We start from the raw sequence: 20,585 nt of genomic DNA, 5'->3' as shown, positions 1-20,585 counted from the left end.
TAATCCAAATCCCTAGGCTGGCCTTGTCAGGGTATGGTGGTGGCTTTTGTCTGAAGTTTGAAATTATTGAATTTCAAACTTGCTGAGCTTTCAGGGGACCAGTTCATTTTATAGCTCCTGATGTAGCCTCAGATCAAAGGCAATGAAAGAGTAAACATTAGTGTTTCTTGACCACATAGCACAGATAGGTCAAACTGTGAGTGGCATTGCCATCCACAGGTAAGGAGGGATACTGCTGCTCAGCTCCATTTGCTGTCTTACTCCCAGAAAAGGAAGAAGAAATATTTCAGGAGTTGTTTGTGCCAAATTCTAGAACCTTGGAAATTGGAAGATTTAAAATGGTGCTAGAGAATGGAAACAGCAGATGTAAGAATTAAGAAAAGCAGGAAAAGACTAAGAAGACTAGGGATATCCATATAATGAAGGAGAGGTAAAAAGTTCTAAAATTGCTACAGGCATTCCTGTCAGCCAAGCTTTCCAACTCAGTCTTTTGGAAATTTTTTTTTTTCTTACTGAGACTGTATCTTTGATTTTACAACAGAAATTCATGGGAGAGCAGGATCACTTTATGGCTAACTTTATTGAAGTGTATCTATTCCAATGATATGAGGGATACAGTGACAAAGAAACTCAATAAACATGTTTCCTTGTAAGGTGACCAGTCTCAGCTTTCAGAGAGGAAATCTGACTACTCATCTGGCTCTAGTTCTGCAACTGGAACCTGAGGATACAGTGGCTTTAAAAGCTCACCAAGGGCTTTTGCAAATCTGTGATGAGAAGAAAAACAAGGCTGAACTTACCTCTGTCATGCGGGGCTTGCGGGAGCTGGATGGCACAAGCCTTCCTGCCTCAGGATGCGGAGCTGTGGCCATGGTGTATGTCTCTTTGCTCACTTTCTGCTTAGACCTCAGGAGGGACAAAGCAGCTTTAGTGGAAACCCCCGGAAGGTTGGGGTTGTACAAACTTATGCACCAACCAGCGTAAACAGAGGACCTCCTATCTGCATGCTGGATGTGATTTGGCTTAATGTAGTTTAAATAGCACCAACTGACATTAGTGGTTGTGTGGAGGCTGGGGAACTGCAGTACCTTCTTTGAGTCCGTACCTTCTTGTGACTTGGCTGGTCTGGAGGACATTTCTGACAGAGGCAGAGAGCTCGGAGGTGCCAAGGAGGAGAGATCAGGTTGTTCCTTGGAATCTTCTTTCTTCACGCTCAGTGGGGGCAACCCTCTTCGGTGAGGTTTGCCAGATGGCTGGGGATATTCCTTCAAAGCTTCTGAGCCTGGGGCTGTCCCATGGGACAATGCAGGGTGAGGGAGAGGAGGAATTTCCTTTGTGTCAGATGGATCTGAGGACAGGCTGGACAGCATTTCTAGGTCCCTCCTGCCTTGGCCCTGGTTGCCTAAGTGGGATTTCTCTGGCCTCTTCCCATCCTCGGTGCTGGTAAGGACCACACTGCATGGTTTTACCAGCTCAAGTTTTTCATCTGCCTTGGAAGCCTCCTCCTCCTTCACTCTTTTTTGCTGCTGGGTTTCCATGGTAAGTTCAAGGCTGCCAGCTGGTGAAAGGACACGTTTGCTTCCCCCTGCTGTTGACGAACTCCCCTCCAGGCTCAAGACACTCTCTGATGACAGGGAAGTGCCTTTTCTTTCAGGTAATGTCACAGGCACTCTCAGGTATGGAGTTGGGAAAGCTCTGCTTTGCTCTTCACTTAACCCGGAAGGGCCAGGCCCAACCTCATGCACATCTGCACCACACACAGTCGTCCCTTTTGATGGGGGTTCCTCAAACTTGGGAAGTGCCACAGTTGCTAAGCTGCCTTGGGACTGGGTGACCAAGATCTGGGAAAGGGTGGTGTACATTGCGCTCCCATAGGATGGCATATTGGTCTGAACACGGACAGGCACAACCAGGGACACCATGGTGTCTGGACAGGCGGGCAGGGCCAGTGGAGGAGCTGATGTAGGTGCTGAGGAGCTGGCTGGGGGAGCCACAGGGGGTAGCCGGATGTCACTGCTGTACTCTGTGCTGGGGGAGAGGCCGGCACTTCCTGTTGCCAGTGGGGCCAGGCTGGTTTTGATCTGGGGCAGATGGCTTTCCACATCACCAGGGAGCTGAAGTGCAAACTGGGATTGCAGAGGCAGGAAAAACCCAGAAGAGAGTGCTGAGGAGGCCGGGTATGGCATGGGGAGGAAGGAAGGGGGCTGCCGGAAGGGGATGTTGGCTGGGTGAGGCATAAGCTGGGGGAGATGGAGTTGGCCTGGGTGCAGAACAGTAGGCTGGAGAGGAAGCGGTGGGGCTTGAAATAAGGAGGGAGGAAGTGGGGGCATGGAGTACGGTGAGGACAGGAGGCTGGACATGGCCTGGGTGGAGAAGAATTCTGGAGACTGTCCTGGCTCATGCTGCACGAGGTGCTGGAAGGAGAAAAGGGAGACGGGTGGGGGCAGGTACGGCTTCTCATGCAGGGGTGTCTGGGCAATGGGGTGGTGGAACACCTGCAGTGCTTCTGTGTAGGGCACAGTGGGCCCCAATGGGGGCCTGTCCTGCCCTGGGCCCTTGCCTCCCGGGGGCCCACCATGTGAGGTGACCGTGGAGGAAATCTGGGACAATGAGCTTTTGGTGGAGGGTTTACTGGATGAGGGCTGTGGTTCTTCGCTCTCCTGTCTTCCCTTGGGGGCAGCCTCCAACTCAGATTCTGGAGGCCTGCTCAGAGAGGCCTGTCTCACCAAGAAGCATTTTCTTCTCTCTGGCGGGGCCACCCGTGCTGGTGGAGCCACTGAGGCTGGAGCAGAAGGGCCTGTCAAGGACAAGCTGCCATAGTCAAAGGATTTGCTGCGTGTCTCAGTCATGTGGGCAGAATGGGAAACGTTGGGGCTCTGCTCTGAGGCCGACCTCCGCATCTCTCGGGCATGTGGGTGGTGACTGGGGACAGTCAACATGTGGGTGCCCAGGGGTTTGGGGCGCGTGTCAGATGAGGGACCGGGGGCCTCAGCTTTCCCATGGTCATCCCTCTCAAATGAGGCTGAGCGGCTGGACCCACTCAGAGAGACACTGCTTTCCTGGCTCGGGCTGCGAGACAGAGGCACAGAGGACTCGAAGCTGGACTCCCCTGATGATTGGGCCATCTCTGCCAGGCGCAGCCTCTTCTTTTTGGGTGGCAGCTTCTCGGCTGGGAGCTGGGCAAGTGTCTGGCTGCGCTGGGGCCACTGGAACTCCTCAGTCTTCTCAGGTTCCTTAGGGGGTGGCTCTGGCTCTGTGTCCGGCCGGTCAGGCTCCTCGGTTACCAGGATCTCAGGAACCTGAATGTTGGGCTGGCGGACCAACTTGGGCTGCAGGGAGTGAGCAGAGCGTCCGTGTGGGGCACGTGGGGGTGATGGGAACTGGGCCAGAGGTTTGTCTTCCCCTTCCAAGCCACTTGGCTGCTCAAGAGAATCAGATTTCTCAAAGGAGCTGGTGTGCTGGATGACAGAAATTTCTTTGGACGTTGTTCTCCTCTCCTTCCCTGATTCTGAACTGGACCCTGGCTTAGGAGTCCTTGGCTGGAAGCCTGTGGGTCCCTCCAAGGAGGGCACTGATTTACTTGGTTCTGCTGGTGACTTGATGGACTCCAGGGGAAGGTTCCGAGCAGCATCGGATGGCCTGGGGCTGCCAAACTGACTTTTTGTGGACTCAAAGGCAGGTGGCTCTTCCTCATCCCCAAGGCTCTTCTCTTTCCTCCTCTTCCTCAGTGGAGTGAGTTCCAGGGTGGTTCCCAGTTTGTAATGCATCATTTGGGACCACGGCTCATGCTCAGTCTGACTCTTTTCAGCTTCTGGAGATGTGTGGGTGCCTCCAGAGATGGGCTTTGCGATCTGAAGCTCCGAGCAGTAGTATTTTTTGTGGGCTTCGTAGTTGTCCCTTTTCTTGTACCGAGCACCACATATGTTACATTCGTAGATCACCCCTTTTGTTTTCAAACCCTTCTTGGTCTTTTTGTTAAGTTCGCTTTCCTTGGCTTCCACTTCGTCCGAGGGCTTGGAGGCTGTGTCTTTGCTGCTTGGTCCAGGCTCCTCGGAACTGTACTCCCCTCCCAAAGGTAATTCGATTGCCGGCTGGCGCTTCAGCATCCGGGGGTGGGAGGTAAACACGTGACTGCTGCGGCTCAGGGCTTCGGAGTCGGTGATATGGTCATCGAATGAGTAGCTACCTCGGAAGGGGTGGTGGGGGGTGCTGATAGTGCAGGCGGCAGAAGGCATTGAGTGGCTTCTCAGGAGAGGCACAGGGGGGGCGGTACTGGGTGGGTGCTGGAGGCTCAGCAGTGATTGTTCAGGCTTGGTTTTCTCGCTGTGGGACGACAGGGGCTCCCGGTAGAGGCCGGATTTTGGGGACTCCATGCTGCTGCGCCTGGACAGTGAGCTCCGCCTTGGCTTCACACTGTCGATCTCACTGGTGTCCACCACGGCTTCGTTGATGGTGATGAGCTTCGTGATGTGCTCGATCACCTGCGTCCGGGGTACAGACAAAGGCACCAGGCTGGGCTTGTCTTCGGTGGACAGGGGCAGGAGGGGCTGGGTGGAGGTGGCTGTCAGCATGGCAGTCCGCTGTCCTATTCGCCCACACTTGCCAAAGATGATCTCAGCATAGGACTTGGCATTGGTGTTTGGGGGGCTGACTTGCTGCTCTGCACTCTCGGAGCGGGAGAAATACCCAGACTCAGTACTCCCTTTGCTGCCTGGGCTCAGAAATGCCTGCTCATCGATCACCTTCTTCCTCTCGCTTAAGCGGAGGGCCAGCTTCTGCTTAATCGTGTGGGTGTCTTCAGGTTTATGGCTCAGGGGGTGCTCAGATGAGGGTTCCACAAATGGAGGGGGGTCTTCGAGTGACTGGGCTGTGCTGGACTGGGACAGGGAACAGTGTTCGTGGCTGGAACTATGGCTCCCAGAGCTGTACAGCCCGCTGGAGAGAAGGGGCTGCTTGGGTCTTGGGGAGAGCTCTGCAGGGTGACCAGAGGTGGCACTAGTCTCCTCTTCAGAATCTGTGCTTTCTCCCTCGGTGGGCTCCTCAAACTCTTCCCCAGGGATCCGCTCCATCTCCAGCCCATGTGGGTACATCTCACCGCCCATGCCTGAGGCCAGGCCTGCTTTGATGCGGTGGGCATGGGACTTCCTGTGCTTGTAGAGATTACTCTTGGTCTTGAAGGAGAAGCCACAGGGGCCGCAGGGGTAGGGCCTCTCACCTGTGTGTGAGCGAATGTGCTTCTGGAGCACGCTGGGCTTGGCACAGGGCCGGCTGCAGTACTGGCAGATGTACTTTCCTGGCTTCTGGGGCTTCCTCTCCTTCTTGTGTGCCTCTTCTGTGGGCTTCAAGGAGACCTGGGAAGGACGAGGCACAAAGACTTTGGGGACTCCAGGAAGGTCCTCGGGGGGAATGATGGAAGCGTGGGAAGGAAGGAGCTGGCTCTGAGGATGCAGCCCAGGGGCCACGAAGGAGCCAGAGGGTCCAGGTCTCATGGGGTCAACCAGTTGCCATGTGGACCCCTCCAGGAGATGCTCAGGTTTGCCAGGCGACATGAATGCTGGTGTCAGAGGGTGCTGCGGAAGCTGTGAGATGTGGACAGATGCTTCGATGGGGGGCCTTTTGGGGGGCTTCTGCTGCTGGCCTGTTTTCTCCTGAGAGCCTTCCCTAAGAACTGATGAGGGGCCCGGGAAGGGCTGCGGGGCTAGGAGCTCTTGGGCGGGGCTCTCTTGGGTGGCAGCTGTGCCGCTGCCTGGGTATGGGACGCTGGAAGAAACACTGGTCTGAATGGCCTCTCCTTTGGTCAGCCGCTTCCGGGGACTTCCCTCAGCCTTCTTGGTGCCCTTGACACTTTGTTCAGGATCCATGACCTTCACAAAGACTTCAGATGCTATTCCGGGAGAGTCAAGGCGGGCTGCATTTACGAATAATCCCAGTGTCCCAAGGAGGTGTCCAGCTTTGGCCACATTGGTCAAGAGCTGCGGAAGCCAAACCCAAGACGGCTTTGGGAGTTTTTTGCAAGTGTCACTGGCTGTGAGTGGACTCGGAGCAGGTCATCAGGGCCCAAGCTATTCTATTGGTGAGGCATGGCCCTCTACTTTGCAGACAGAAAACGCACCAGCACTTTCTGCCTGAATGTCTGTCGGGAAAACGTCATGAAGGATGTCAGTATTGCCATTGTATTGTTTCAGCTGGCAGTGGCAGGTGGCCCCCACGAGTCCCCCGTGTGCTATGCAAACGGTTGAAGGTTGGAGACATCTGTGTCCATGGCCCAGTCATCCCTGGTCCTGGCACAAGAGATGCCACGCTGGATGCTGGGGGTAGCTCTTCTCCCCTTTAGTTCTGGGTTGGAGATCAACGGCCTCAGAGGAGAAATCACGCTCTTCTTCTGTGTGATAGATGTACACACACACAGAAATACACACACACAAAAGAGAAGATAGAGTTACTGGGACTCATGCACAGCCTGGGCAGCCCAGACTCGGTGCCACACCTGGCTGAGACCCCTCAAAAGTTAACCAGAGAAACTCAACCAGAATCACAGGCTCCAGTTCCACATGCCCAAGCCCTGCAATTCTTTCCTCACCCGCTCCCACGTCAGTGTTGGGTGACCTGAATGCCAGTGTGTTTCTGAGGACTGTGGCCATGTGGGATGCTGAGAACAGAAGGCAAAGTGGGCTCTGGGAACTGCAGGGCGGTTAGCGACAGAGGCCTGGGCTCTCATCTCTGTTTTGTGATCCACTCTGAGTGGGTCTAAGATCTCTAAGCCTCAGTTGCCTAATCGATAAAATAGATAACAAATCCTGCCTCGACTGTGCCTCAGAGCTGCAGTGGGCCCAGTGAGATTGGAGATGCAGATGCTGCTGGGTGAACTCTGGATGGGGCCATGGCTGGTGCAGGAGGGAAGTGCCTGTGGGTTATTCAGGGGTGAGTTTTCCAAGAGGTAGATTATTCTCAGGTTAGTATTTCTCTCCGGCCCTGGGTTCTGAAAGCGTCCACAAGGGACATCATTCACTGCTTTTTACCCCGTTGCTAACCCGTGCCCCAGCCCATGTTTGAAGACAAAACTGCAAACTACTGCCACAGCCTGTGAGAACTTACAATCTGACACAGCTGTGACCATTTGCTTGATCCAAGCAATTGCCAGGAGGATCATTCTGGAAGGTTCCTCTGGCTTTGCAGCCTTTCCTTGTCCAGTCAGTGCCCTGGGGATACCATGGAAGTATGGGGATCATTGTCCTCAAGAGGAGGAGCAAAGTTGGTCTGCGTGGAGTCCCAAGTGTGTGCCTCCTCCTAGGGCTAGCTGCAAGCTGGTCAGTCTCAGCTTCCTGGGCTCAGTGCATCCTCAGGGCCCTCCTCCCCAGGAACAGGGTCGGAATCCCAAGGCTGGAGTCACCAGGGACTCCATCTCACTGAACCACCTGACTTTGGACATCAGGAAGGTGGCTTACTGAAGGTCCCGTGTTGCTAACAGGCAGTTTTGCCACCTGGACCCAGGCCTCCCATGGCCAGAGTTTGTTCCCCAGCCCCTTCTCAGGTGTCCATCCCCTGGCATCCCCTGGCATCCCCTGGCGAGGGCCTGGGTGAGTGATGAGCATCTCTGTGCTTGCTTTTTCTCCTGTGAGCATGCCCTACCCCCGGCATCCTGCCCTCAGGCTCCCCTCATGCCCACACTCTGCTTTTCACTAGGTGTGTGAAGATACAGACTTGAAAATTCCACTTACTACATTTTTGCAGGTGCTCAGAAGATGAACAAGTCTTTAAGACTCAAATAATTGTCTCTTAAAGGGCAGGGCCCTCGGACACTGTGATATGCTTTGGAGGAGCAGGTGATTTGATCTTTCAGCTAAAAAGCATATCCTGTAAGTTCACTCATTTGTGTTCCTTTTCTACTTGGTGCTACAAAGAATTCAAAGTAACTATAACAAAACCATATTTATAGAAGAATGACAAACTGTAAATATGAGAAAATTATAAATAAGAATAACAAATCAGAATAAAGAAAATGGAAATAAGGCAAAAGTCAGGATTGGTGGGATAAAAAGAACACTGCTATACCAATAATAAGGACTTATGGTGTTTCTATAATTCAGCTATACATTTATATATGAGCTTCCTGGCAGCCAAGGAGAAAAGGGAGATATGGTCCATTATGGAGTCTTATAGCCAGAGAGGAAGGAACATCTAAGTTTCTTGCAAAACTTTTTCATGTAGCACTTCAGTCAGGAGCAGTGAATGATACAGGAAATCATTTATGTCTTCAGTGACACCCCTCTGGTCATTGAATACAGTGACGGATTCAATGACATCCCTCTAGTCATTGGATATGGTGGAAATACAGTGATTGATATTTGTCACTGAAAGACCATGTATCAGCAGAGATTCTCCCATTAGCAGTCAAAGGCCTCCTGTGACTTGTACCAAAGCAGGCTGAGTGTGGGGAAGACAGGGAAATCTCATTTCATTAGATTACATCTCAGTCAACAGGGTGGCCACATAAGATACCATCCAAACTGGGACACTTGGAGAATGAAATGGGAACTACTAACAATCATGGAGGAACAACAGGAATAAACAAGGACAGTCCCAGGCAAATCAGGACAAAACGGTTACCCTTACAATTAATATTTGCCTTATGGCCAAAACTAGGCATAAGTGCCAACTGTCTCTGGGTGTCTTGTACAAACTTTTGATCTCTTCTATGGAGACTAAAGTTACACCATGATCTTCTGATAGATTCTTAGAGACTGACTGTCTAGTCCATTCCTCTCACTTGACAGAAAAGACTGAAGGCTAGAAAGGTGATATGATTTTCCCTGAAAAGCACACGGGAATGGTGGCAGGGCTGGACCATCCTGTGCCTCTTGACCCCCCAGCCAGGGCTGTCTCCCACCTCAATTAATAGAAATTCTCTGTGGCTTCTGTGGCATGATGGGCACTGCAGTCTATAGCCCCTAGTCCTATGGAAGCACCAGCACGGTCCCAGGGGACATTGCTGTATCCATGGCAAGGGGGAGTAAGGAGTTGTCTAGCATCTGAACAACAGAGTTGCCCTTTCAACCTATGTCCTAACCACACTGCAGCTGCTGGACAGAAGAAATGGGGAGCCCAGCGAAGGTGGGGGAACTCGTCCTGGCAGCCTTACCCCAGGTCTTGCTTACCTAAGCTAAGGTGGGCAGAAGTGCTGAGCCTTCTAAAAATCAGACATGGTAGACATGGTTTGCCGCACAGACAGAGAACTGCCCTTCGGGCTGGGCTGGGTCTCCTCGGCCTGGCTGCACTGTGATGGAGAGGCCTTTGGGTGCTATGTGTGGATAATCAAGGGTTGGCTATACTTACTATTCTTATTGATCCTTTCATGCAAGGATCTGAGAGCAGCCCCGAAACACTAGCTAGTGGCAAGCTTTGCTTCTTCCGATGGATGGATGGGACCCTGCGGCATGACTGGATGGTGAAATGATCAGTCTGAGTGGGGGTCAGCTGGCCAGGCAGGACCCTACATTTTTTAGTCCTGCCTTCTCCCCTCACTGAGCCACAAGGCTTTCCTTGGCAGGTGGCGGAGTGCCCAGCAGCTGGGGTTTGGTGGAATTCCCAGGGCCAGGTAGGAGAGGCAGGGTAGATGAAGGAGACAGTCAGATGACTGTTGCATCATCAGGTGACTACAGGGCCAGCACTGCCTGCCCAGGGTCAGTGTCCAGCCTGCACCTGTGGGCTGGACATGGTGTTTCTCCAAGGAGAGGTCTCCTACACACACTTCTGAGTGGGGAGCAAAAAGGCCACAGGAGCACTGTTGGCTGCCAGGGCGCAGAGTGAGCGAGGCCTGTGAGCTGGAGGGGCCACCCTGTCATTCTGCACACAGGCATCTGAGCCATGGTGGAGAACGGCTAGCCCAAGCCACACGGGGGCTTGGACTCCTGGACTGGTGCTCTCTGCCAGCCTGCTCTACCACATCATGACAGGTCTGAAGTGCTTACTAGGAGGGGCAGGGGGAGAAGGGCAGCCAGGACCACAGGTGCAGATATAGGGGAACCTGCAGAACCTAAGGAGACTTCTGTCTTGGAATGGATTCCAAATGTGGTGCGGCATAAACCGAGGGACCGTTCTAATGACTGTGACCAACAGACACTAAGAAAATGGTTCTTTTCTACCTTCTGTGGTTCTGAGGGTATGTGTGAAATTTTAATACAAACTTGAAGTGATAAAGAAAAAAGCCACTTTTCCAGGGAATTGGTGAGAGCACCTGTAAAAGTCACCAGAGAAATGGGCCCAGAAGCTGGGCCAACAGAAGCCTGAACCCCAGACCAGAAGAGGATGGACAGCCTCTACTGATGGTCGCAGAGTGGGCCATGAGGCCACCATCCGCCACCGAGAGCTCCGGCTCAGAGACCAGCTTATAACCCTGAGGGGAACCTGAGCTTCAGCAGCCAACTGGTTAGCATACCTGACAAATTAGCTCCCACTTCAAGAAGCTTCCTTCGGTCTAACTGTGGGAGCAGCCCAATAGGAAGGAGATCGGGACTTGCTGCGGTTGGAGCCACAAAAGCCTCAGGGGAGTGGGAAGTAATGGAGGAGCCCGGGGCCAAGGCAGGGAGGCCTGAAGCTCTGGAACCAAACTGGAAAGCACCTTCTGTATTGAAGGCATCAGGACAACATGACCGTGGCCCAGGGTGGACACCCCAGAGGACATTTCCAGAGGGCGGGTGGGAGATGGGCCCTCTCAGGTGGACAATTCCACCAGTCCTGGCAGGAGGCCAGCTTGAATCTGCCTTGGGCTCTAGACTGAGGAGCTGGGGTTCCCAGTCAAAGTTAGATAAGGCTGGGGCAAGATGGGGGCAGGGGCCTGATGTCCGAGGAGCTGTTAAGCTAAGCTGGCCCCAGGCTGGTGGGGCTTAATACAGCTCTTTGCTTGCAATTTACTTACACACACACACCCCCACATATCCCAACATGCCAAAATCTGGTCAAAAATTTTACTGGCAGTAATAAAACATACTGATGTCAAAAATATAAGAAAACTTTCCTATTAACTTTAATACCTGGGAACCCAGGGCACAAGGCCACAGGCTGAAGAGGAGACACTCAGTAAATATTCTTATTTAATAACCTAGCAACAAAGCCAGTGCCCCTTCTAAAAATCTCTGTGTACAACACTCTGTGTGTGTGCATGTATGCATGTGTGTGTTAAAGCTGGAGCAGAAGTCTTCACTTGCAAAAAAAAACTAAAAGTGGCTGTGGGCTCAGGTGGTGGCAAAATAAGCCAGATATAAGGATATGGGTCTGGAGACTAACAGGGATTCGTAGTCAGAGAGTCACAGAAGGATGTCTGGGCAAAGAGAGAGGCCAAGGTCAAGGTGGGGCTCTGGCTGGGAACAGGGATTGTGGCAGAGACTGAATATTTCTTCCATTAGCCAGTTCTCTTTCTTGTAGTAATCAAAGGCCCCCAAGCTGGGTCTATGTCCACCAGCTAGAGGCTGCCTTTCCCAGCCTCCCTTGCAGCTAGTTCTGGCCAATGATGTATGCAACTTCTAGGCCACAGCCAGAAGGAAAAGTCCTTGCCCTCCACCTCTCCATTTTGTCAGGAAGGAACATGGATGTGGTGGGGGTGAGCCAACTGTGACCACATGGACAAGAACATCACCCCAAGGAACAGTGGGACAAGAAGACAAGAAGACAACGTGAAGCAAAGACACCTGCCCCTGAGAGAGACATACATCTTTGAGCTTGTTACTTGGTCCCTTTTGAAGCAGTTGAACAAATACACTAACTCGTCCAGGGGATTGGAGTGTGATGTTGGTGTCTGGGAGGCTGAAAAGGGTTGGGCAGAACCCAGGTCTAGGTAAGTGGGGACACAGGGAGAGGTAGCAACACAGATTAGGGTTTAGTTCTAAAGCCCAAGACAGGCACCTGTAGCAACGTAAGCATCCAGCCACTAAACTCATGCATGCGGCAACACAGCACAGCGACTCCCAAGGTAGCTTTGAGACTCAGGCAGCCTGCAGCTGAACCCTGGCTCCTCCATCTCCTAACTGATGGTCCCCTAATCTGGGCACCCCTCTAAGCCTTAGTCTCCCCATCTGTAAAACGGGGACAGTAAAAGTGTCATGTGTGGTTTAAATTGAGTTGACTCATATAAATCGCTTGGCATGGCACCTGACATATAGTAAGCATTCAATAAATAATAGTCATCATTGCTATTGGAGAAAGCATTTCTGTGGAGGGGCTGTCACGGCTGTGTGGAAAGATCTCTAGACTAGATTCCAGTCCTGGCTCTGCTGCTTTTAGGCTGACAGGCTGTCATAAGACTGACTGGGGTTATCATGTATGTAAAGTCCCGGGCACACAGCTGGTGCTCAAGAAATGAGAACCAAGGTTGAATTCGGAGGTCAAAGCAGGGCCCCCACAGAAGCCAGTGTCACGCTGACCCACCAGGATATTGGGAGAGACCTGAATTCCCCCAAACAGGGGAAGCATTGGTTCTTGAGTTGGGCAGAGCCTTGGTCTGCATGCTGGAGCCATGTGGTCCTAGCAGTGGGGAAAAGAACACAGGCAGGCAATCAGGTGGTGACAGGTCTGACGGATCTGACTTTATGGGGCACTTTTCAGATTGAATGCTTCATACCAACCCAGGGCACAAGCTAGAACTGATAATCATGGATGAAAATCATCACAATCCTGGCACACAGCTTTCCAGGCCACCAGATCCATCTTCCTGACTCCATGGAAGCCACACTAGATGGTTCTCCTACTGAGATTGAGACTTTGCAGCCTCCAATGTACTTCTTGGTCACTGGATTTTCACGAGATAATGACCATTCAATGAGGACCATGGCAGAGCGGCTCTGTCTTGTCAGTGTCCTGAATTCTAGCCTCGATTACTGCCCAATAGAGGAGTCACATGAGCACACTCCTGTCCTCAAACTCACAACACTTGCATCCCTCTTATTGCCATTTGATTCTGGGAGACACTGACTCCCAGAGAAGAGCCATGACCGACCCAACGAGAGCGGGCTGGGAAGTCTTCAAGCCAAACTAAAGACATTTCTGAGTCCTTCGATCTGCTGTTTGGGGTCAATTCCTCCTGAACAGCAGGTGCTGCTTGACACTGACTTGACCTGCTTGGGAGCTCTACAGGAGCAGAGAGGTCTGGGCTGCAGGTGGGACAGTGAGTAGCACACCTAGTGAGAGCCAGGGGGCTGAGCACCTGGGTCTCCTCACCACAGGCGGCCGGCTGCCTCCCTGGCTTGCTTTCTTCAACTTTCTCTGGGGGTCGGTCTGTGGGTTTCTTCCAGCAAGGGCAGATCAGGAGGCCTGGAGTCACCTTGGCTGCCATGGGTCTGGTAGCCTGTGGCAGGAAGCCCTGGAACACACAGGTCTATGTGTGACCCTAGGCAAGACACTTTCCTCTCTGGGCCTCAGTTTTCCCTTCTGTAACATGAAATTGGGCTGAATGATCTCAAGGTCACTTCCATTCTGACAATTTTGGATTTTGAAATCTAAGACCAGGTGACAGTGTGGCCAACTGAAAAACACTGGCCACATTTCCTAGTTTGCTCAGGCTGGCTGCAATATTGACCTTAAGCTGAGGAGAATTCCACGCGGTAACTTACGCCTCAAATTCCTGTTAGACCTTGGTCAAAGTGAGGATCCATCTAGGGATACCTGCTAATCTTTATAAAAGGCAACCCTCCCTGTGGGACTGACTGAGAGGTGGACTGGCAAGGTCAGGCTCACCCACCGGCCCACCCCACCATACTCTTGGCTTCTCTGGGGGAAGGGCTGGGGAAGGATCCTGTGCTGGCCTGAGCTATAGTTGCTGACACCAAGCAACCTGCAACTGTTGGTGGAAGCCCTGCCTTTCCTGCAGATGCTTGGCTCACCTATAACATTCTAACTTCACTCAGGTCAGGGTATCCCACAGCATTGACCTACCAGCAATCAGGGGGTTCCATGCAGAGAAAACTACCCCTGCCCAGGGATCCGCATGTATCCCAGCAAGCAGCCCAGGCCTCCTGGACACCGGCTTCTGCCAGTCTAGGCCCTGGCCAGGTCCTGACCTGCTGACCCTCTCTTGGGCTGTCACCACCTCCACCCCTGTCCCCAGCCATGTCATCAATCCCCAAATCTGGTTGTTTCTGTTCCCTGCCTCTCCTTTGGGCTCGGGTTCCTATCCCTAGTTTTGTCAAGACCAGAAGTTCCAAAGACCAACGACAGAATAGAAATGCTAGGGAGCTTTCTCCTTCTTTTAAAAAAAAATTCTTAAAGGAAATTACTTGAAAAATTTTAAACCACTGCAGAATTGTACCACCCTTGGCTCTTTCCCCTGAATCTCCCTGTCCCCACATGCCCCTCCCCAGAGAACCTACAGTTAATTTAATATATGTTCTTACTGACGTCCTAATGTATTTATATTCATCTGCGACTTGTTTTTTTTCTTTTTTTAAATCTATGTATGGATAGCTAGGTTTACCTCTTTCTTTTTGGGGGCAGCAGCACTGTATTCCATTTTTGGCTGTACTCAAACTCAGCCAGTCCCTTACTGATAGATATGAAGGTTGTTTCCAGCTGTTTCTATTCCAAGAAATGCTACATAGAATACCTTCTGCATGCTTGTATGAGTATATCACAGGCTAACCTCCTAGAAGGGAGAATACTTGATTAAAGGGAATACACCTTGAAGCTTTTCATAGGGACTGGCAAATAGCTCTTCAAAAAGCAGAAATTTACACTTCCACCAATGGCGGGTGAGCACTATTTCCCTAACCTCCTGCCTACCTGGAATATAAACTGTCTCTTTAACATTAGCTAATAAGAAAGGCAAAATGGTTGTATTTGGTTCCCATTGCTGCTGTAAGAAATTACCACAAATTTAGTGGCTTAATGCAAAATTTATTATCTTACAGTTCGAGTGGTCCGACATCTGAAATAGGTCTCACTGGGCTAAAAGCAAAGTGTCAGCGGGGCCACTTTTCTTTCTGGGGGCCCTAGAGGGGAATCCCTTTCCTTGCCTTTCCCAACTTCTAGAGGGTGCCTGAATTCCTTGGTTCATGGAAGGCTCCCCTTCCACCTGCAAAGCTGGTAACAGCCAGCCGCATCTTTCTCATAACAAATCATTCTAATACTGACTCCTGTCTCCCTCTCCTAAGGACTCTGGTGATTACATTGAGTCCACCTGGATAATCTCTCCACCTCAAGAGCCTTATTTAAATCACATCTACAAATTATCTTTTGCCATAATGGGCAACATATTCACAGTTTCCAGGGCTTAGAATGTGGATAGTTTGGGGGTCCATTATTCTGCCTACCACAAAGATATCTTACGTTTCAGTTATAATTATTTTATTTTATTTTTTTGAAATGGAGTCTCCCTCTGTTGCCCAGGATGGAGTGCAGTGGCTTGATCTCAGCTCACTCCAACCTCTGCCTCCTGGGTTCATGCAATTCTCCTGCCTCAGCCTCCTGAGTAGCTGGGATTACAGGCGTGCACCACCACACCCAGATAATTTTTGTATTTTTGGTAGAGATGGGGTTTCACCATGGTGGCCAGACAGGTCTTGAACTCCTGACCTCAAGTGATCCCCCGCCTCAGCCTCCCGAAGTGCTGGGATTACAGGTGTGAGCCACCACGCCCGGCCGATATCTTATGTTTTAAAATCTGTTTCTTGATCTCTAGAGAGGCTTAGCATTTTTGCATAAACATATTCACTAGTTATTTCATTTGGGAGATTATTTTTCTGGTTTACATAAACTCTTTTGATATTGAAGCTATTGACCCTTTCTTTACATATAGATTGCAGATATCTTCTCTTTATCATTAGTCTTAGCTGTACAGAAATTTTTCTTGTTTCCATGTGGTTAAATGTACCATTATTTTTTCCCTTTATGAATTTTAGGTTTCACGTCCAATATTATTTTTTAGAATGTCACCCAAATTTTCTTCCAGTTCCATTATGATTTATTTTTTCCCTCCTTTCCTCTCTTCTTTCTTTTCCATTGTCATCTTGGCTCCATCTGGCACTTATTTGGGTGTAAGGAGTGAGGTAAAGATAAAGCTTAAGTTTTTTTACTCCCTAGCTAGCCAGTTGTCCCAACAGCATTATTGAATAGTCCACCTCCCCACCTCTGAAATGTCTGTGGTGTCTGCTAAAAGCACAGGTTCCAGCCCTATTCCAAATCCACTGAAATACAATTTGTGGGAAAGGGGACCCAGAAGCTACATTTTTGCTAATTCCCCATATGAATATTATAAATCTGGCATATACTTTTCTACTGGCATTTGGGGAAGCTGATGAAATTCCTCCAACTGCCTCCTAATCACCTTGCTTCCAGGTTTCTAGCCTTCTCCCAGTCCACCCCACTCCACTATTCATTGTGGAAAGAGAAATCTCTTCAGTTGCCAACCTCACCAGACCTCTCCCCTTGTCAAGAATTCTCAGTAGCTCCCCAATGCAGAGAGATTCAGCCATTGGTGTTTCAGTCCTGTCAAAATAGGGCCCATCCAGTCTTCCTGGCCTCCTCTCTCTCTATCCTGCTCTTACACTTTGAACTCTCTGCCTTTACACATTGTTGTTCCTGGTGGGACATGCCGAGAAAGGAGTCTGGAGACTAATTCCACAGAGGAGTCAGCGAACCCTTGTTTGAGCTGGGTTTGGAACTATGGGAAGATGTTGATGGTGAGATTTGCAAGAAAGAGACTCTAGGTGGGAGGTTTGTGATGGTTAATATTGAATGTCAACTTGATTGGATTGAAGGATGCAGAGGGTATTGCCAAAGGAGATTAACATTTGAGTCAGTGGACTGGGAAAGGCAGACCCACCCTCAGTCTGGGTGGGCACCATCTAATCAGCTGCCAGTGTGTCCAGGATAAAAGCAGGTAGAAGAACATGAAAAGACTAGACTGGCTTAGCCTCCCAGCCTACATCTTTCTCCCGCACTGGATGCTTCCTGCCCTCAAACATCAGACTCCAAGTTCTTCAGCTTTGGGACTCAGACTGGCTTCCTTGCTTGCAGACGGCCTATTGTGGGACCTCACCTTGTGATCGTGTGAGTCAATACTCCTCAATAAACTCCCCTTTATGTATACATCTATCCTAGTAGTTCTGTCCCTCTAGAGAACCCTGACTAATACAAGGTTCAATGTACGCAAAGCACAGGGGGCTGGAACGTGGCCACAGGAAATGTTGTTTCAGGGCTCCAGGCAGGAGCCCCACGATGTGCTGGGATGGCTTCTGGACACTGGGAGGTGTTTCCACATGTCCCCTCCTAGACCCCAGAATGACGAGATAAAGTCCCAAACTGTGAAGCCTCAGTTATGTCAAGCAGATCTTCTAACAGAGCTGTGGTCAGTGACTGCCCTCTGAAAGCAGGTGGAAGGCACAACTGGGTCCCCATAGGGTTGGCAAGGACGCACTGCTGCTGCTGGGCTGGGCCGTGCTTCCAGGGTGACCAGCCCCTCATACCCTCTGACCAGATTCATTCATGGAAAACAGGCACAACCTAGAGTCCATAGATAGCCTGTGTTGGAAGGAAGAGGTTTTCTGCTAATCCAATAGGTCAAACAGTGCTGTTCCCCCAAGAAGCCTGGGATGTCTGCCTTGAGCCAGGCCTGCGGCTTAACCAGTTCATCAGTGTCTTCCAGGTGAACCTGCCTCTCCCTGGCCTGGGCAGGAACTAGGCTCCATTCAGATTTGCATTTCCAGTGCCTGATACAGAACTCCACACTCAGTAAAATATTAAAAATATTTAAAAACACTTAACTGACCACCTACCATGCCCAAACAAAACAAACATATTGATTCTTACACATCCCCTTTTTATAGATGGGGGTGGGGCTGAGGCTAATTGCTTCAGATCAGACAAAGGCAAAGGCAGGATTTGAACCCCGATTGCTGGCCAACATCCAGGAAACCCCCAAGGGCCCTGATCTTGGTCAGAATGACCGAGTGGATCCTACCTTCCTTCCCTGTAACTGAGATCCTCCAGGAAGTCTTCCCTGGTTAACTGCAGCCATCTACATACACTTGCATCAGAGTCCTCCCTGCATGCAAGTCACTCTGCATGACCCTGTTAACCTTAGGGCTGAGTTTCTTGTTAACTGCTTTTTCCCTCAATTATGAGTGGTGGATTTTTCACTGTCTGGGAGGCTCTTAAATCATTTCCCTTGGATGACTGGTCTCCGTGTTCCTACTTTTCCTTCTCCTCCTCCCTCCCAACTCCAAGATCTAAACAGGGCTTGGAATTTCTGCACACTGGTCAAAAAGCAAATTCTATCGAAAGCAAACAGAAGCCTAGGCAATCCTAGATGAGTTAGACCCGGCTGGTGTTTGTCTTCCTGTTAGAGAGCTCAGGGATCCAGGTGAAACTGATATCACCAAGGAGAATGAAGTCTCTTGTGACATCCCCATAGAAAGCAAAAACACACTTCACAGTCAAGATCAAGCAATGATGTAGCAAAAACTCTACTCTGCCAGACTTGCAGAGGCTCAGATTTCCCCTGATTGTCTGGGGTCATAATAATTCAGAGGAAGATCATCTAAACCAATGTCCTCTGCCTAGACCGAGCAAATGAACTCTGACTATGTGCCAGGGCTGTTCTTAGTATGTTACACAAATTCACTCATTTATTCCTCACAATGACCCTATCAGGCAGGTACTATTATCATTCCCATTTTACAGGTGAGGAAACTGAGGCCCCAAATCACAAAACTGCTAAGTAGCAGAGACAGAACCTGAACTTGGACCATCAGGTGACTCCTGCAGTGGTGACCCTCAAGGCAGCTGGGCCACATCAGCCTCACAGAGAGGACACAGATTTGAATCACAGTCCTGACACTGCAGGTAACCAAACACTGTTGCTAGCAGCCTTCCTTTCCTTCATAAGGGCTAAGCTTGTTAACCTTTTTTTTCCTTTCACCTGGAAAAGTATCTACAATGTTTAAGCCTTGCTTCCATTGAGACCGAAAATGAACTGACATCAGCTGCTACAGCCTTACCTCACCTACACACATCTACAAACAAGGCCCAGATGCTTGTAGCTAATTCATCTACTAAGTTATGTAATGTAATGTACATAGCTAGCTATCCACCTATCTATGTCATTGTTTATTTATATCCGCTTTTTCCCGTGAGGATTAAAAGAGGCTTCTGGACACCCATGAGAACTCAGTGGGCATCTATGAACTTAACTCAACCTGTTTATCTTAAATGGTCCAGGAAGTGCTTGTGGGTGAAAAAGCTTAGGGAAGAACAAAGCCTGGAATGAGAGTTGGGCAGGCCCAGAAGGCTTGTCTTCTGGCCATTTGTGTCCAGCCAGTCTCTCATCAACGCTGCCTAAGAAAGACCCAAATTCCACATTTGCTGCAGTGGCCTGATCTCTTGGCAGTTTCTGGCAGGTGTCTAGTGGTTCCTTTGATGGCATTTTGTTTCTATACATGTGACTGTGGCACAAAAGGTACACCTACCTACAAGCTTCCTAGGTAGTTAAGGTTCCTGTGTCTACTATGGAGAGCAATACATAGAATACACAATAATATATACACACACACACTATAAGATGAACCACAGAAGAAAAAATGGCTGGGAGACTGGGTGACATATAGAGTGTAGTCCAACAGAAGAGGCGGCGACTGCCTGTGGCTTGTCATTCTTGCCCACATGGCAGGATAGATATAATTGTATAGTAATGATAAAGCAGTTATAACGATCACTCTACTGCAACTCATTTCTTCATTTCTCCACTCAGTCTGCAAGTACTATGTGGGCCTTCTCAATGCCAGGCCAGTAAGATGAAAACAGACATAAATCATAGGACTTACTATAAGCAACAGTAATCAAGACAGTATAGTATCGATACAAAGAGACACAAGAAGATCAATGGAAACAGAGGAGGGTAAGGAAACATACTCCCACACATACAGTCACATGATGTTATTTATTTATTTAGGGACAGGATCTCACTCTGTTGCCCAAACTGGAGTGTAATGGCACAATTTCAGCTCACTGCAACCTCCACCTCCTGGGCTCAGGTGATTCTCCCACCTCAGCCTCCCAAGCAGCTGGGACTACAGACACGTGCCACCATGCCCGGCTAATTTTTATATCTTTTTTTAGAGATGGGGTTTCACCATGTTGGCCAAGCTGGTCTTGAACTCCTGGGCTCAAGTGATCCACCCACCTTGGCCTCCCAAAGTGTTAGAATTACAGGTGTGAGCCACCATGCCCACTCTCAGTCACCTGATTTATAAGAAAAATGCATCTGATAGAGGAAATAATGGTCTTTTCAATAAATGGCACTAAAGCTATTGGATATCCATATTAAAAAATGAACCTTGACCCCCAACATCATACCATACACAAAAAACGAAGTAAAATGAATAAATGATAGGCCTGAATACAAAAGATTAAACAATAAAGCTTGTAGAAGAAAACAAGAAAATATCTTCACAGAACTTGGGGTAGGCAAAGATTTCTTACTCGGTTGACAAACGCGTAATCGCATAATCATAAAGGAAAGAAGCTAAATTGTGCTTCATTAAAATTTAAAACTTCTGTTCAACAAAGACTCTAATAATAGAGTACAAAGACAAACCACAGGT

At 49.9% G+C, this 20,585-nt stretch overlaps 1 protein-coding gene across 6 annotated transcripts in view; it reads right to left on the bottom strand.

The window, feature by feature from the left end:
• HIVEP3 (HIVEP zinc finger 3) overlaps positions 1-20,585 on the bottom strand; it is a 534,394-nt gene that overhangs the window by 77,191 nt on the left and 436,618 nt on the right. For all 6 annotated transcript variants that reach the window (XM_054492548.2, XM_054492562.2, XM_054492556.1 and 3 more), the window contains one exon: positions 801-6,382. In XM_054492548.2, the coding sequence (XP_054348523.1) occupies positions 801-5,861 (5,061 nt within the window). In that variant the 5' untranslated portion in view covers positions 5,862-6,382. The remainder of the gene's footprint in view (positions 1-800; positions 6,383-20,585) is intronic.

Source organism: Pongo pygmaeus, chromosome 1 (genome assembly GCF_028885625.2).
Source record: "Pongo pygmaeus isolate AG05252 chromosome 1, NHGRI_mPonPyg2-v2.0_pri, whole genome shotgun sequence".
Taxonomy (NCBI): Eukaryota; Metazoa; Chordata; class Mammalia; order Primates; family Hominidae; genus Pongo; species Pongo pygmaeus.
This window is presented reverse-complemented; position numbering and strand designations above follow the sequence as displayed.